The sequence below is a fragment of the Orycteropus afer genome, unplaced genomic scaffold (assembly GCF_000298275.1).
Source record: "Orycteropus afer afer isolate SDZICR_OR568_19922 unplaced genomic scaffold, OryAfe1.0 scaffold00045, whole genome shotgun sequence".
In the NCBI taxonomy this organism is placed as follows: domain Eukaryota; kingdom Metazoa; phylum Chordata; class Mammalia; order Tubulidentata; family Orycteropodidae; genus Orycteropus; species Orycteropus afer.
In genome coordinates this window covers 263498-281955 of record NW_006921632.1, presented here as the reverse complement: position 1 = coordinate 281955, position 18458 = coordinate 263498, and the positions used below count along the sequence as shown (strand labels likewise).

General features: G+C 38.1%; 1 protein-coding gene across 1 annotated transcript in view; it reads left to right on the top strand.

The window, feature by feature from the left end:
• TMPRSS12 (transmembrane serine protease 12) overlaps positions 1 to 18458 on the top strand; it is a 70161-nt gene that overhangs the window by 5611 nt on the left and 46092 nt on the right. Inside the window, exon 3 of the mRNA XM_007937942.1 lies at positions 13181 to 13449. Within this exon, the coding sequence (XP_007936133.1) occupies positions 13181 to 13449 (269 nt within the window). The remainder of the gene's footprint in view (positions 1 to 13180; positions 13450 to 18458) is intronic.

Below are 18458 nucleotides of genomic sequence, written 5' to 3'. Positions count from 1 at the left end.
CTCATAGTTGTATAGGCTGCAGATCGGATGGTGTACCAGTCACTAGGACTAATTGTTTCCATGAATTTTGGTTTTCTTCGTTCTTCTTTGCTCTGGACGAGGAGAGACCCATTGTTACATCTAGATGGCAGCTTGCTATTGGCTGTAATCTTTATGGAAGCAAATCACCAGGTCTTCCTCCCATGGAGCAGTGGGGTGATTTTGAACTGCAAGCCTTTCAGTTAGCAGCCAGCGTGCTTGACCACTGTGCCATCAGGGCTTCTTTTCGAAGAGCTGTTGTTGTTGTTGTTATGTGCTGTCGAGTCGGACCCGACTCATAGCGACCCCTCCTTGGAGAGCAGAAGTTCTTAATTCTGATGAAATACAGCTTATCAATTGTTTTATTTTATGTATTGTGCTTTTGGTGTCTTATCTAAGAATTCCTTGCCTAACCTAAGGTTCTCAACATTTTCTCCTTTGTTTTATTCTAGAAGTTATATGGGTTTTTATTAGGATTTATGATCCATTTTGAATACATTTTTGCATATAATGTGAGGTAGGGATTGGAAGAGTTTTGTTTTGTTTGCATTTGGATAACCAGTTATTCTAACACCATTTGTTGAAGACTTTCTGTTCTCCACTGAATTCTCTTTTCACCTTTGTAAAAAGGCAATTCACCATGTATGTGAAGTTCTATTTCTGGACTCTCTATTTTGTTCCATTGTTCTACTTGTCTGTCTGGATGCAAATACTATGCTGTCTTGATTACTGTAGCTTTATAATGTTGTTGTTGTTATGTGCTGTCGAGTTGGACCCAACTCATAGCAACCCCTCCTTCTGTTTCTGAGGTGGTATCACTACAGAAGCAGGTTGTCCAACCTTCCTTCTGAACCACCAGCCTTCTGCTCAGCAGTCAAGTGCCTTAGGCACTATGCTACCAGAGATCCTAAGCTTTATAATAGATCTTGAAATTGTTAGGAGAGACAGTGCCCTTGGGCCTCTTGCCTTTCTGTCTGTCTTGCTGGATATATAATCTATAAGGCCTTAACCACTCTTCTTTTGTTTTCCTTTTGTTGTGTTTTTATGAAGCTAGGAACTTTTAGAAATTAGGTGATATTTCCCTCTGGATGAATAACAGGCTTGCTCACAGTTTGTTATAGGAGCTGAGGCTTCCTCAAGCTGAGTCTTCCTCAGCAGCAAGACAAACCCAGTGTCTGTCTGGGCCATATCACATCACAGACTTGAAGGCAAGGCGAACTGATGTAAATATGCTTATGCTCATACTTTTTGCTGTGCTGTTAGTACTAAAGTCCTTTTCTCTAGAACTAGGAGTCTTGAGTCTTCTACTAAACACAAATGAGTAACATATTAATTTATCAGCTTCTGGTAGCATAGTGCCTAAGGCACTTGACTGCTAACCAGAAGGCTGGCGGTTCAAACCCACCAGTCACTCCTCAGAAGAGAGATGGGGCAATCTACTTCTGTAGTGATACTGCCTCGGAAACCCAAGGAGGGGTCGCTATGAGTTGGGGCCGACTCGACAGCACATAACAACAACAACAACAACAAGAAGTAGGGTAAAAGGAGCCCTGGTGGTGCAGCGGTTAAAGCACTTACCTGCTAACTGAAAGGTTGATGGTTTGAACTCACCTGCCACTCTGTGGGGAGAAAGATCTGGCAGTCTGCTTCCGTAAGTGTTACAGCCTTGGTAAACCTTACAGGGAAGTTCTTCTCTGTCTTTACAGGGTTACTGAGTTGAAATTGACTTGATTACAATGAGTTTGGTTTGATTTTGGAAATAGGGTAAAATCAAATGCAAGACTTGATTTTAAAAAAACCAAACTAGTGTAAGTCCCACATATTTGTTCTTCTTTATCAAAGTTGTTTTAGCTATTCTAAGTCCTTTGTGTTTCTATATGAATTTTAGGGTCAACTCTTCAATTTCTATAAAAAGCCTAAAACAAAAACTCATTTTTATTGAATCGATTCCAACTCATAGCGACCCCATGGATTTTCAAAAGCTATAAATCTTTAAAGAAGTAGATTGCCTCATATACCTCACACAGAGCAGCTGGTGGGTTTGAACTACTGACCTTCTGGTTAGCAGCCAAATGCCTTAACCACTACACCACCAGAGCACCACTACCAAAAAAAAAAGTGTAGTGACACTTGATTGGGATTGTGTTGACTCTATCGGTGAATTTGAGGATAATTTATGTTTTTACAATTTTCAGTCTTCATTCTGTAATGATAGTATATCTCTCCATTTGTTTAGTTCTTCTTTAATTTTTCTCAGCAATGTTTTGTAGTTTTCAGTGAAAAAGTCTTATACATTTTTTATCAGATTTATTAATAAATATTTCACTCTTTTGGTAATATTACAAATGATATTTTTTTTTCTAATTTCAGTTTCCAATTGTTGATGGCTAGTGTATAGAAAGAAGTACACTAATGTTAGTGTATTAATGTTATATCTTTCAACCTTGATAAGCTTATATATATATATATATATATGTTCTAGTTAATTTTTTTATAAATCCCATAGGATTTTGTGTGTAGACCAGGATTTCTCAACCTTGGCACTATTGACGTTTTGGGCTGGATAATATTTTGCTTGAGGGGCTGTCATGTGTACTGTGAAATATTTAGATGTACCCCTGGCCTCTACCCACAAAATACCTGTTGTGCCATCAAGTCGGACCCGACTCATAGTGACCCTTCCTTGGGCTTCCAAGGTAGTATCACTCTGGAAGTAGATTGCCCAGCCTTCCTTCTGAGGAGTGGCTGTTGGGTTTGAACTGCCAGCCTTCTGGTTAGCAGTCAAGTGCCTTAGGCACTGATGCCACCAGAGCTCCTTGACAACTAAAAATATCTCCAAACATTGCTACATAGCTCCCTGGGGGCAAAATTGTCCTCAGGTGAGAATTGGCATAGACAATCATGTTTTGCAAATAAACACATTTTTACTTTTTCCTTTCTAATTTATATGCCTTTTATTCCATTTTCTTACCTAATTGTTTAGCTAGAAACTCCAGTGCAGTGTTAAATAGTATTGGTAGTACATCCATCCTTATCTTGTTCCTGATCTTAGGGCTAAAGCATTTGGTCTTTCACCATTAAGCATGATGTTAGTTGTAGACTTTCCATAGATGTCTTTTATCATGTTGAGGAACTTCCTTTCTATTCCTAATGTGCTCTAAGTTTTTATCAGGAAAGGATGTTGGGTTTCATCAAATGTTTTAGTCTGTTGAGAAGACTGAAGTTCCTAGGTGGTGCAAACAGTTAATGTGCTTGGCTGCTAACTTAAAGGTTGGAGGTTTGAGTCCACTAAGGGGCACCTTGGAAGAAAGTCCTGGCAATCTACTTCTAAAAAATCAGCCATTGAAAACCTCATGGAGCACAATTCTATTCTGACACACATAGAGCAACTGTTTTTATTGAAATGACTGTTCATTTCTATTGAGTTGTTGTTGTTGTTATGTGCCATTGAGTCGGACTCGACTCATAGCGACCCCTCCTTGGGTTTCCAAGGCAGTATCACTACGGAAGTAGATTGCCCCATCTTCCTTCCGAGAAGTGGCCAGTGGGTTTGAACCACCAGCCTTCTGGTTAGCTGTGAAGTGCCTTAGGCACTATGCTACCAGAGCTCCCTTCTATTGAGTTAGACCACCTTAAATTTAAATCACTAGGGCACTTGATGAAAGGTTAGCTGCCTCTGAGCCTGACCTTAAACCCTATTTTGCAAAGGCTTGCTTTACTTTAAGATGTTAAACTTTAAACAGACTTAATCTGGTATCTAAGGAAATATTTTCTTTGTAATAGAGCTATGCAAGCCATCCCCAGAAACCACATTATACAAGAAAGCTATGTTAGCAGAAAAGGATGTCCTATGATTGTTTTGGTAGCATGGTGTCTGAGCCACTTGACTGCTAACCAGAAGGCTGGCGGTTCAAACCCACCAGCCACTCCTCGGAAGGAAGGTTGGGCAATCTACTTCCATATGATACTGCCTCGGCAACCCAAGGAGGGGTTGCTATGAGTAGGGTCCCACTCAATGGCACATAACAACAACAACATGATTGTTTTGTGACTGCTCTGTGAGCCCTCTATTGTCACCAAGTGGTAACTAATCAATAAAGCCCACATATCACCAAGTAGTAACTAAACAACAAAGACTCTTTAAACCAATCACTGTAAAGCCCCCATTTTTGTTAACCTGCCTCTGGCTTTTACAAATCACTAGTAAGCAGCCAATCAGAAATTTATGTTGTTAGTTCCTGGTTTAACAAATAAATATACCTAGATGAACATTTTCTAATTTCAGTTTCCAATTGTTGATGGCTAGTGTATAGAAAGAAGTACACTAATGTTAGTGTATTAATGTTATATCTTTCAACCTTGATAAGCTTATATATATATATATGTTCTAGTTCATCTATGTTCTAGTTCATCTTATGGATTCTGCTTCTCCTGAGTTTAACCTGTGTCTGCCCTCAATAAATTTTTCTATTTTAATCTTTGACAGAGTCAGAGTTTTACTATACAACATTTTTGGTGTCAGATACGTGTGATATGAAGGTGCACCACCAGTGGTGGCCCCAGAAGATCGAGGAACCGGGCCCTGGTCTAGCACGAGCCCTTTGAAGCTCTCCGCTTCCATGGATCTCTGGGGACCACAGATGGGTGAGTGACCTCTTAAATTGAACTCTGGTCCCTTGCATTGAGTATTTTGTTGTTGTTGTTTGTTTTGTCTTTTTGAGATTTATTGTTGGCTTTTGTTTGTGTTTTCTTTTGTGCTTTCATTTTTCAGTTTACTCTCTGAATGTTTTGATGGGTTCCAGTTCATAGGGCAATCTACTTCTGTAGTGATACTGACTGCCTCGGAAACCCAAGGAAGGGTTGCTATGAGTTGGATCTGACTCGATGGCTCTGAGTTTGGTTTTTTGGAGCTCATAGGGAGAAGTGATAGCTCCTGCCTATTTTGTAAGGTGACTCACTCTTTTCTTTCGAGTGCACATTTAAAGACCCCAAAGCGGGTATCTTTTTTAGCTTATAATAATCAGGAATCTCTAAGGAGATAATGGGTAATGACAGTTTGCAGGAGGAGATGGCAGATACTGCCTGTCTTATACTTTGGGCCTGTAACATCGCTTTACTTGACTAGGGACAATTTAGGTTAGTGGACATTTTGAGGATCTTTTGAACCTTCTACTCTTGTCTTCTCTGTTGTTTTTTTTGTTGTTGTTGCTATGATGTGCCAGTTAATAATTCTTGCAAGTATACCTATTTTAATTTGTTTGTCTGTTTGTGAACAATTTAAAACTAGTTAAACAAAAATGCTAAAACATGTTTTTCTCTTAAATTAGGTCTGTCTTACCAAAAAATGAATACGTTTTAAGAAACTGGATTCCCCGAATTTTTATGTTATATGATATTATATAAGCTTCGTTTTTAAGCTGGCCTCACAGACCAATGAATTTATATGATTTTTCTGTTTCACTTTGTTCTGAGAGCTCACTATGTTTACGCTTCTGTTTTTCATATAATATTGAAAGCCATGGCTGTCTCCCCACTCCCCTACCCTCTCACCCCCACTCAGGGGACTGTCCAAAATTTCAGTTCTTTTCTCTTCCAAGAAAACGGCTTCTTATGCCTGGGCTTTTCAGTGGCTATTTTGATAAACTTTGATATAAATGAGTCTATTTAAAAAGTGTGAAAAACAGATATATTGTTTTAAGGCCTTAAAAAGGAACACATTATTCTAGATTGCTTCTCTAAAGGATACAATAAAGCATGCAAAAGATGGGAATATGAAATTATGATAATTTCCTACCTCCAGATGGTACTGTTAAATTAGATTATATAAAAAGGGTGTGAAGACAGTGTCCTCTGACTGCCTCTGACTTCACTAGGAGAAGACAATCACAATCAGCACATCAGCCCAAGGCTGATTCTTATGAGGTTGAAGTCAGACATGCCACCACCCTCCAACTTTCCTGCCAATTCTGACACCAACTATCCATCCTCTGACACTTTCTACTGTGGCCAGGAAGTAACTACAACCTTGTGCCTTGTCAGCTCTACTATACAGCTGGTAATTGTTATACTAAAAACCAAACGCACTGGAGTTGGATCCAACTCCTAGTGACCCCTTCTTGGGTTTCTGAGGTTACTTACTATGGAAGTAGATTGCCCAACCTTCCCTCTGAGGAGTGGCTGGTGGGTTTGAACCGCCAGCCTTCTGGTTAGCAGTCAAATGCCTTAGGCATTATACCACCAGAGCTCCCGGGAATTGTTATAGAACATACCAATACAGTTGTAGAATCACTGTCTGCCAGCTCTATACATGGTCTTGGGCACACTCCCCTCTGCATAGACATATCTAATAGTTCAGCCTGTCTAAAGTTTACTTTAATTGACTTTATTTGGCTTCACATTACTTTTGTAGTTAATTCCCAGCAGATCATTCATTTTTAAGAATTATTGTTGTAAGTTAACCGTGAACATGTTAAGTTGTCACCTGCAGTTAACTTTTACTTTTCTAATTCACTGAAAACTCTTGACCAAAATATTTCAACAAAAGATGGACTATATCAAACTTATGAAAAGGAATATAATATTTCAAATGTGTATGCTATTAGACTAAATCAAGAATTCTAGAATTCTTATGTAGAAACTGACAGTTTTTTGACTGCTGCTAATCCAAAATTGCATGGAACCAAAGTTAACAGCAGTCAAGGCATCAGAAGACATATTGCATTGGGCAAATCTGCTGCAAAAGACCTCTTTCAAGTGATGAAGAGCAAAGATGTCTCCTTGAAAACTAAAGTGTGTCTAACCCAGGCCATAGTATTTTCAGTCACCTCATATGCATGTGAGAGCTGGACAATGAATAAGGAAGACCAAAGAAGAGTTTATGCTTTTGAGTTGTGGTGCTGGCGAAGAATATTGACAGTACCATGGACTTATTAGATAAAAAGAGCTAACAAATCTGTCCTGGAAGAAGTGCAACCAAAATGCTCCTTGGAAGCGAGAATGTCCAGACTCCGTCTCACCTACTTTGGTCATGTTGTCAGAAGGGACCATTCTCTGGAGAAGGATATCATGCTTGGTAAAGTGGAGAGTCAACGAAAAAGGGGAAGGCCATCAACAAGATGGATTGACACAGTGTCTGCAACGATGGGCTCAGGTATAGCAAGGATCATGAGGCTGGCACAGGACTGGGTAGTGTTTCATTCTGTCATACATAAGGTGGCTGTGAGTCAGAAATGACTCACTGGCACCTAACAACAAGAAAGTTAACTATATAGGACTGAGTAAATTGAAAGAATTACTATAAGATTTATATGAGATTATTGCTGATATTCTATGTTCTATTTTCTAGAATAATTACTAGAAAACTCAGGGTCCTCCCTTAGGAAAATTATTGTCCAGAACCCATTTCTCACAAACCCAAGAAACATTTAATGAAGGTGAGCCATTCACAATCTTCCCCTGAACTCCTTCCAGATGATTTTATGTACTAAAAAAGGCATCAACTGAAACATTGCCTCAAACCCTGTTGAAAAGGACCTTACCTAGTGCTTCTTACCAACCCCTGTGCACCTAAATTAACAGATATGAATACCTAGGTTCACTTATCTCTGTTAAAGAAAGCCAAAGAAACGACTTGGACTGGCGAGCCTATTAGGGACCTTAGTTGTTGTTAGGTGCAGTCGAGTTGGTTTCAACTCATAGAGAGCTCACGTATAAAAGAATGAAACCCTGCCCAGTCCTGCACCATCCTCCCAAGTGTTGCTATGCTTGAGCCCATTGTTGCAAGCACTTTATCAGTCCATCTCATTGAGGGTGTGTCTCTTTTTCACTGGCCATCTCCTTTACTGAGCATGATGTCCTTCTCCAGGGACTCATCCCTCCTGAAAACAAGTCCAAAGTACAAGAGGCAAAGTCTCTCATCCTCACTTCTAAGGAGCATTCCAGCTCAGTTCTTCCAAGGCAGATTTGTTAGTTTTTCCAGCAATCCATACCAAAAACCAAACTCAGTGCTGTCGAGTTGATGCCGACTCATAGCAACCCTTCCTTGGGTTTCCGAGGTGTTATCACTATGGAAGTAGGTTGCCCAATCTTCATTGTGAGGAGTCACTGGTGGGTTTGAACCACTAGCCTTCTGGTTAGCAGTCAAGTGCCTTAGCACTATGCCACCAGAGCTCCTTCTGGAAATCCATATAGTACATTCAATATTCTTTGCCAAGACCACTATTCAAATGCATCAATTCTTCTGTGGTCTTCCTTATTCATTGTTCAGCTTTCATGTACATATGAAGCAACTGAAAATACCATGGCTTGGGTCAGGTGCACCTTAATCTTCAAAGTGACATCTTTGCTCTTAAACACTAAAAAGGTCTATTGCAGCAGATTTTCCCAGTGCAATATGACATCTGATTTCTTGACTGCTGCTTCCATGGGTGTTGATTGTGGATCCAAGTAAAATGAAATCTTGGACAACTTCAGTCTTTTCCCCATTTATCATGATGTTGCCTATTGGTCCACTTGTGAGGATTTTTGTTTCTTTATGTTGAAGTGTAATCCGTACTGAAGACTGTGGTCTTTGATCTTCATCAGTAAGTCCTTCAAGTCATCTTCACTTTCAGCAAGTAAGGTTGTGTCATCTGCATATCACAGGCTGTTAATGAGTCTTCCTCTGATCCTTATTTCACATACTTCTTCATATAGTCCAGCTTTTGGGATTATTTGCTCAGCATAGAGATTGAATAAATATGGTGAAAGGATACAGTCCTGATGCACACCCTTCCTGATTTTAAACTATACATTATCCCCTTGTTCTGTTTGAATGATAGGCTCTTGGTCTATGTACAAGTTCCTCATGAACATAATGAAGTGGTTCTGGAATTTTCATTCTTCACAGTGTTATCCATAATTTCTTATGATCCACAGAGTTGAATGCCTTTGCATAGTCAATAAAACACAGGTAAACTTTTTTTTTTTTTTGGTGTTTTTTGTTTTCAGCCAATATCCATCTGACATCAGCAGTGACATCCCTCATTCCACATCTTCTTCTGAATACAGCTTGGCTTTTTGGCAAGAGTTACTTTCTCTAACTCCTGTTAATACTTAGAAAGAATATCTTTATTGAGTTAGTACAATCATTTGCTAATGCTAGCAGTTTGATGAACTGTTAGATATGTCACTCCTCTCCATGCAAGATCTTTCTGACCCCATTACTACTCCAGTTTCTAATTATATTTATAAACCCAATGCTATGTAAAATTGGAAAGACATTTTAAGAGTCATACGTGTAAAAGTTTGATTAAACCTAAATGTTTCAGATGTCCCCTTGTTGATAATGCTTGCTATTATTCCAGATCAACTGTTGATTGCATTATAAATGATGAACTCTTGCTGATTTAGGCCTGGAAGGAGTTTGTCTTTTCTTCAAGCTTTGAAGTATATTGCAATTAGAAGAATCCATTTGCAACCTGTCAGCTAACAGGACCTAAATTGCTGACAGTGTTGCTGGTAGGATATCAGTCTAATAGAAGTCTTTAGAATCATTAACCAAAGTAGTCTTAGACAGTATAACAACTTTAGATTTTCCCCTGGCTCAAAAAGGAGAAATCTATGCCATTGTTAATATCTCCTGGTATTCTTGGATCAACACCTCTGGAGAAGTTGAACAAGATCTCACAAAGATCCAGAAGGCTACTTGATTACATTCAATAACCCCCATGACTGTTCTTTCTTTCTTTGATATCTTTAGCTTGTAGCGAAATGGTGTTGAATCATGGATTAGATCTGTACTACTCACAGATCCAATATTCATTTTGATTATTGCAACTATAATCAAATGTTGTATAAGATATGTATCAAATACTTTCACCCTTACCACAAATGACTGTGAAAAGAATTATATGTATTAACAAAACTATCTATGTATGTATTAACATAACCATTTTAGTTATGTCAAGTTGTTCCCAAGAATTTGGCCAGCTCAAAACCCCAATACAAGAAAAGCTTTAACATCGTATCTTTGCTGAAGAAAGGTTACTACTTCATTGAAGTGGCTGCAACAATGGGCTTAAACACGATGGTGATTGTGAGCATGACAAAAGATCAAGCAATGTTTCTCTGTGTTGGAATCATCTCAATGACATCTAACAACAACAACAAGGCCATAAAATTGACCAACATCCTACCTTGAAGAGGAGACCCTAAGCTAATGCAAAATGAAGAGCATACAGAATCTCCCAGAGTGATCAAAGAATTTTCGTGGAAATACTTCAGTAACAGTAGAATACACATTCTTCTCAAGCTCACATAAAACATCCACTAAAGTACATCACAGTCTCAACAAATTTAAAAGGATGGAAATCATACAGAGTATGCTGTCAGACCACAGTGGAATTAAACTAGAAAGCAATAACAGAAAGATGGCTGGAAAATCCCAAAAGATTTGGAGATAAAATAACACACTTTTAAATAATAAATTGAGTCAAAAAGAAATCTCAAGAGAAATTTTTAAATATTTTAAGTAAATGAAAATGAAAATACAGCTTATCAAAATTTGTGGGACATAGTCAAAGAAGTGCTTAGTGGGAAATGCATAGCATTGAATGTATAGTTTTGAAAAGGTTCTCCTTTATGTAAAATAAATAATCTAAGCTTACACCTTAGAAAATGAGAGAGAGAACAAGAGCATTAGAAACCTAAGCAAACAGAAGAAACAAAAACAAAAACCAAACCCACTGCCAGCAAGTTGATTCCAGCTCATAGTGACCTCTATTAAGTTTCCACGGCAGCAGATGTTTACAGAAGTAGATTGCCCCATCTTCCTTCTGTAGAGTGGCTGCTGGGTTTGAACTGCCAGCTTTCTGGTTAGCAGTCAAATGCCCTAGGCACTTTACCACCAGAGCTCCTTAAACAGAAGAAAAGAAATAATACAATTTAGAGGAGAAATCAATGAAATTGACAACAGGAAAACAATAGAGAAAATCAGCAAAACCAAAAGCTGGTTCTTTGGAAACTGGAAAGATCAGTAACACTGAAAAACCTGTCACCAAGCTAACCAAGAAAAAAGAGAGAAAACACAAATTATGAAATGCAACATTGAAAGAGAAATTAACCAGAATACTGGTAGTCATTTCTTCTTCTTTGGGAAGGGTTATACTTTTCAAAAATTTGGAAAATAAATGAAAAATAAGCAATGTAAAAAAGTGAGAAATAAAAAGGAGTAGAAAGGTGAATTATAATTGTTACTATTTTTTAAACACACCCACTCCTCACTTGGGAGCTCTGGTAGCATAATGCCTAAGGCACTTGACTGCTAACCAGAAGGCTGGCAGTTCAAACCCACCAGCCATTCCTTGGAAGGAAGATGGGGCAATCTACTTCTGTAGTGATACTGCCTCAGAAACCCAAGGAGGGGTTGCTATGAGTCAGGTCCGACTTGATGGCACATGACAACTCCTCACTTAATCAACATGACTAGGTTCCAAAGACCAGATCGTTGTGTGAAAATTGGCTTTATGTGAAAATGGAGGATGACCACATGACATCACATTACATCATTGTGTAACTGCCAAATTACACCATTACATAACTTCCAAATTATATCATTGCATAACTGCCAAGTTACATCTTGCATAAGTGCCAAGTCACATCATTACATAACTGCCAAATTTCATCATTGCCTAATGGCCAAATTACATTATTACATAATTGCCAAACCATTGAAAATCAGGCCCTGCCAAGCTGACACACAACCTTAAGCATCACAGCTAGTGTTGCTGTCACCTCATACCTTGGCGTTTGTTTCTGCCTGATGTTAGTAGCAAAATAGTCAGATAATAGATTTTTTACTGTTATTATAAGTGTGAGATGTTGGATAATGAGAGAGTCGATAAGTGAGGAGTAGTGTAATCTTATGGACTGAATATAAATTGACTGGAGTAAACTTGGAAAGTAAAGAAACTTTATTTCAAAGTAGATTACAGCAGTGATTTCTTCTTGACAAAGCAGAACTGGAACTTAAAAATTTTTTAAACAAACTGTTTAGAGGTTACCTAGTTTGCGTTTAAGAAAATTGTAGAAATTTAATAATTTCCACAGCTGATGCCAGACAAGAAAACTGAAGTCAGTTTTCTCTGGAGTCCTGCTGAATTGTGTGAAAGGCGCTGCTCTAAATTCCTAATTTCCATTATACTTGCTGGAATTAAATATGGCAGATTGTTTTTCCCCATGCTGTAACCTCTTTGTAAAAACCCTGGAGATTAAAAACAAAACAAAAAAACTTAAGAATATTCTTCAGCTGGGTCAGCCTGAAGCATGTGTTGAAGCTCAGGGCCCTTCACCAGTGCTATGAAGTACTGATTACTTCGTTTTCACTGTGGGTGTCCCGTTTTTAGCACTAATTACTAGGACAGATTTTTTTTTTTTTTTAAATCAAGGTTAGGGTAATAGCTTTTATTTTAAATATGATCTGCAGTGATTTGAAGATGGATAGTTTGTTGAAAAGATGATTTCTATTCTGAAGGCCCCCTTGTCAAACAGAAGACTGCCAGAAAAAAGAAGCCCTTGCTAAATGAATAAATTAGTTTTATAAAGCCAGATGCTTGTTATAATTTTTCATTCCACATTTGTGGATTTCTTTAAGCTCCTTCACCAGCCTCCTGCTGGCCACTATTTTGAACTTGGCACTTCCTTTTCCTCCAGAAATCATAGTTTTAACTCCTAAGAAGTAATCTTGTTCTCTTGTTCTTTTTCTCTTAGAAAATTTTTAAATTATTATTATTGTTCATTTAAATATTTAATTAATCTGGAGTTTATTTTGGTGTTTAGTCCATTTCAGGGATCTAATTTTATTTCTCTTTTCAGTGGGTTAGCCAGCTGTCCCAGTACCATTTATTGACTAATTTATCCTTTTTGTCCATTGATAAGAAATGCTACTTTGATTAAATTCTTATGTGCTTGAATCATTTCTGGACTTCTAGTTCTATTGGTCTTTTTGTTCCTTTCTTATATCATGGTATTTAGGTTTTATTTTATACTTTATATCACATGAAAGTAAGATTAAAAATCTTTTTGTTATTAGTTTAATATGGGAAAACAAAAATTATTGGGAAATTAAGAATATTTAATTAGTTAAATAAATGTGATTGTAATAAGAACGTTTATTCTCTTTCAGAAATCCTTTTATGTGGAGAGCTGTGATTGGAACTAATAAAATTAATGTGAATTATCCATACACTAAGAAGATAAAAATTAATGCAATCATAGTCCATCCAGACTTCGATTTGGAATCTTATGTAAATGATATAGCGCTTTTTCATTTAAAAAAAGCAGTGAGGTATAATGACTATATTCAGCCTATTTGTCTACCTTTTGATGTCTTCCAAAACCTGAACCAAAACACAAAATGTTTCATAACTGGATGGGGAAGAACAAAGGAAGAAGGTAAATATGGCCTGACGTTTAGTGATACATATTTTTCAGATTATTGGCAGGAAGTCAACCCTTTTAGATATTTCTTTATCACCTTATATATTCTCATATTGTCATGTATTTGTAAAATAAGTCTTTATAAACCAGCAAAAAGAAATTGTCTTTCTGTCTGTATATTTGTGTTCTTTATGGGAGAGAGGAGATTCTTTTCTAAAGCAGAAATAGAAATGTTTGGTGACCATGCAAAGATATTTGAGCCTTTAAGCATTCTCAGGGAGAATAATCATTCTAAGTGTGTCAGTAGTTTCAGGGACTGATGGGTGATGGAGCCAGTCTGTGGCAGAATTGCCTATCTTAAATAATAAACTATTTGTTGTAAGGAATCAAATTTAGTTTCCTTTTTATTTAATGGCCTGTTTAGTATCAAGTAGGTTGATTGCCTTATATTTTCTTTAGTGCACATAAATCCACTGCCACTGAGTTGATTCCAACTCAAACAGACCCCCATTGGGTTTCCAAGGTGGTAAATCTTTATGGAGTAGATTGCCCCATCTTGCTTCCACGGAGTGGCTGGTGGGTTTGAACCACCAACCTTCTGGTTAGCAGTCAGATGCCTTAGGCACATAAGGGCACTAAATAAATGTTGGTCAACTTAACTAATGAGTGAAATAGAAAATATACTATCTGTCTTTGGTAATAACAACTGTCGTTGGAGCATTTACTATTTTTCAGGCACTGTTTTAAATGTATTAATTTATCCTCCCAATAATCCCTGTAGGGAGTTACTGTTACCATTCTCATTTAACAGATCAAGTGTTGAGTATTTCAGAGGTTAAGAAGCTGCGACTCAAACCAAAATTTTATGACTGTAAAGCCTGAACATTTAACTATCACATTAAACTCTGCTTGAGGGAATTATAGTTCTACTGGAATATTTGCAATCAAGGACTGTAATAATTCTTCTTCCTCTTCCTCTTCTTCCTCTTCCTCTTCTTCCTCTTCTTCTTCTTCTTCTTCTCCTCCTCCTCCTTCTCCTCCTCCTTCTCCTTCTCCTCTTCCTCCTCCTCCTCCTCTTTCTTCCTCCTCCTCCTCCTCCTTCTTCCTCCTCCTCCTCCTCATTCTCCTCCTTCTCCTCCTCCTCCTTCTCCTTCTTCCTCTTCCTTCTTCCTCCTTCTTCTTCCTCCTCCTTCTTCCTCCTTCTTCTTCCCCCTTCTTCTTCCTCCTTCTTCTTCCTTCTCCATCTTTTTTTTTTTTTTTTATTCTTCATAGGCACTAAACCAAAAAATCCAAACTCCCTGCCATGAAGTTGATTCGGACTCATACTGATCATATAGGACAGAGTAGAATTACTGCCCCATAGAATTTCCAAGGCTATAAATCTTTACAGAAGTAGACTGCTACATCTTTCTCCTGTGTAGTGGCTGGTGGGTTTGAAAGGCTGAAGTTTCAGTTTGCAGCTGAGCTCTTTAACTACTGTGCCACCAGGGCTCCTTTGATAGGCCCTAGCCATTTAAATATTTGTGGTTTATTTAGATAAGATAGAGATAAATGAATGAAAAACCTGTGAATTATTATCTTCTTTTTTTCCTCCATAAATGTTTTCTAAAGAAAATAAGGAAAGCAATATGGTGTAGAGAAAAGAGCATGGGCTGTAGAATTACAGACTTAGGTCTGAACCCCCAACCCTGTGTGCTAGTTGAATGACCCTAGGCAAGTTACTGAATATTTAACAACAATTAGAACAATGATGATAGGAGCAACTACCATTTATTCAAATTAGCTACTTAATAAAATACGAAACATTTTGATGCCTCCAACAAATCTATGAGATATCTATTATGAAGATGGAAATCTATTTTGGATGAGTAAAGTGAGGCTTACAGACATGAAGTGACTCGTCCAAATTTACACAGCTAACTAAGTGATGAAGTCATAATTCAAGCCCAGGTCTGCCTTCCTCCAAGCTCATGCATTTCTAGTACAGTAGATAGTCTCTCACAATGTCACATAGTTTCACAGTCTATAGGATGATATCAATATGTTTTTGAGGGTTAAATTGGCTCTCCAGCAACATGGTAGATTATAGGCAAACACTAACTTTCCTACTGGAAACTAATAAAGAGAGAATATGTGGGTCAAGGACTAGTGTGTAGATGGAAAGTTAGAAAGGTAAGCGGAGCACTGAAGTTACCTGTCATTTTGAGGGCATTTGCGAAATTGAGTGAAATTTCTGTGGTTTCATTTGCCTTAGTGGGGGTGGGTGCGGAATAAAGCATGCCAAAGTGGGTGGGGTGTGCTTTCCATAAAGCTGGAGCCCCGTGGATTTACTCTTAATGTAAGAATGATTAAGACACACACATACATGGACTGTCTCACCTCACTGCCATCGAGTCAATTCCGACTCATAGCAACCCCTCCTTCGGTTTCTGAGGCAGTATCTCTATGGAAATAGATTGCCCAATCTTCCTTCCGAGGAGTGGCTGGTGGGTTTGAACTGCCAGCCTTTTGGTTAGCAGTCAAATGCCTTAGGCACTCACTATACCACCAGAGCTCCCATATATGGACTACCAAATATAATAAACTGCTAAGTCTCCCTTTAATAGGGGCTCATTCAAATGAGCACTGAATGCATTTTGCTTCATGTTAATCTGTTCCTGATGTAGATTTTTTGCTGAATCCACCTGTTTTTAGTATAGCATTCCACCTTCAGCTGTCTGATGTTCCTGAGTTCAGAGTCTCTCTGGTTTAACCTTTCTAAGATTAAATACTCAGCCAATATTCAAGGAGAGGTAGTAGGTTGAGGTGTACAGAGTTGTGAGGAATCTATAATTATTTCAAAATAAAAAGCTTTTTTTTAAAAAAAGAATGAACCAGATTAACCAAAACATCCACAATCCCTCTCCTACCCTCAAGACTGCAAGGAAAACAAGGTCATATAATGCAAGGGCAGAAAGGTAAAAATCTCCCCAGACAATATGTAACTACAAACACCACTCATGGGGATTTGCTGCCCAAAATCACACAACCTGAGTAAACTGAAAAATGTCAGGCTAAGAATTTAGTTTAAGGAGATCCTAGAGTGGTAATGTCCCAGATGCCCAACAGAATCATTTCTATAGAAACCCAGTTTCACTTAAGACCCCAAAGACTTACACCAAATAAAGTTTCAACTAAAATGGATGGATTACAAAAATAATGATAAATAATTGAACCCCCAAGGAAACAACACACCATGAATCAGAGTCAACAGAAGCAACAGACATCAGAATAAGACCTGCAAAGATTTCAGAGATTGTAATGAATACAAAAAAAAAAAAAAAAAAAAAAAAGTTTAGTTTAATATATTATAAGAAGTAAAAAATGTACTTCAAAGTGTGAATAAAGAATAAGGAGAGAAAAACAACAACCAAACGAGTGTGAGAATTGAAAAAGAAAATAATTGAAATACATTCAGTGGGCCAAAGTATGAAGTATCAGATCAGAGAGCAGTTAGGATTTCCACAGATTAATATCAGGCAAATACCACCTTACAATTAAAGATCACCAAAAACATAAGGAAACAAGCCATTAACAATGAAAATTAATGGAAACAACAAAAGAACAGATTAAACCCCCCAAGGATCTCAGATATTATTATTTTAGGTATAGAATATAAAATAAATATGTATGAATTGTTTAAAGAAATAAAAAGTAAAATAAAAATGAGTAATAGACTAGGCAGATTTAAAAGAGAGCCAAATACACACACACACACAAAAAAAAAAAAAACCACAAAAAACCAAACTAACTGCCATTGAGTTGAATCTGACTCATAGCGACCTCCATTGGTTTCCAAGGCTGTAAATCTTTACAGAAGCAGATCGCCCCATCTTCCTTTCGTGGAGCAGCTGGTAGGTTTGAACAGCTGACCTTCTGGGTAGCAGACAATTGCCTTATCCACTACACCACCAGAGGTCCTTAGAGAGCCAAATATTGTTGTTGTTGTTATGTGCCTTTGAGTCGGACCTTCCGAGGAGTGGCTGGTGGCTTTGACCCGCTAGCCTTCTGGTTAGCAGTCAAGTGCCTTAGGCACTACACTACCAGAGCTCCTGAGAGCCAAATAGAATCTTTAAAAACAAAAAATGTATTTGCTAACATTAAAAATTAAATAGATGAGATCTGGCAAGATGGTGGACTAGGCAGAAAGACTGCACAGACCCTCTTCAACAAAGAAAAGGGAAACCAATTAACATAGACACAGAAGATAATCTGGACTCCTGAGCCTTGAAGGGAAGGATATAGAAGTGGACTCAACCCCAATTAGCAGAAGAATTTGCGTGAAAATACCAAAAAAGCAGACAGACGGAGCTGTGGTCTGGCAGCGATCCTGATGGCACAGACAGCTTGGAGATTCCCAAGTGGTGGTAGGACCTAAGAATTAACCTAAAAATCACCTTTCTAGCCAGGGACTGCACGTAGGACTGTGCACGGTGGCTGGGGAACAAACGCAGAAGGTGAAGAGAAAGGTGGGCTGAGCTGTGGACTTTTGCCATCTGGAGGGTGCCGCCATTTTGAAGGTTTTAAAAGCAGCTTGACTATTTTGGATATTTAAAGAGACAGTGCTCTCGCAGATTCCTGGGGCTTAAGAACACGTCTGCTTTCCAGCAACCCCAAGGACACACGGGACCTACAAGACTGACAAGGTATACCATTCCTCTTGTTACTCTTATACCCCACACCCACTTGGTGAACGGAGATGCAGCCATCCCTCAATCCCACCTACATTCTGGGCCCACAGGAACTCCATCACAGTCTGTGTGCTCAGACAGAGCCTGGGTGCCCTGCCCTGTCCTCCACCAATATTCTTACTTTTATTTTTATTTCTTTCTTTTTCGCTTTCTTTTTTTCTGGTGATTAGTTTGCTTGTATTTGTCTGTTTTAAAACAACTAATATTATTAATACTTTTGTCCTTTTTATTATTATTCTTAATCTTCCCCTCCCAGGTCCTAGTTTTCAGCATTTATTCTTTTCTCTGTGCCTG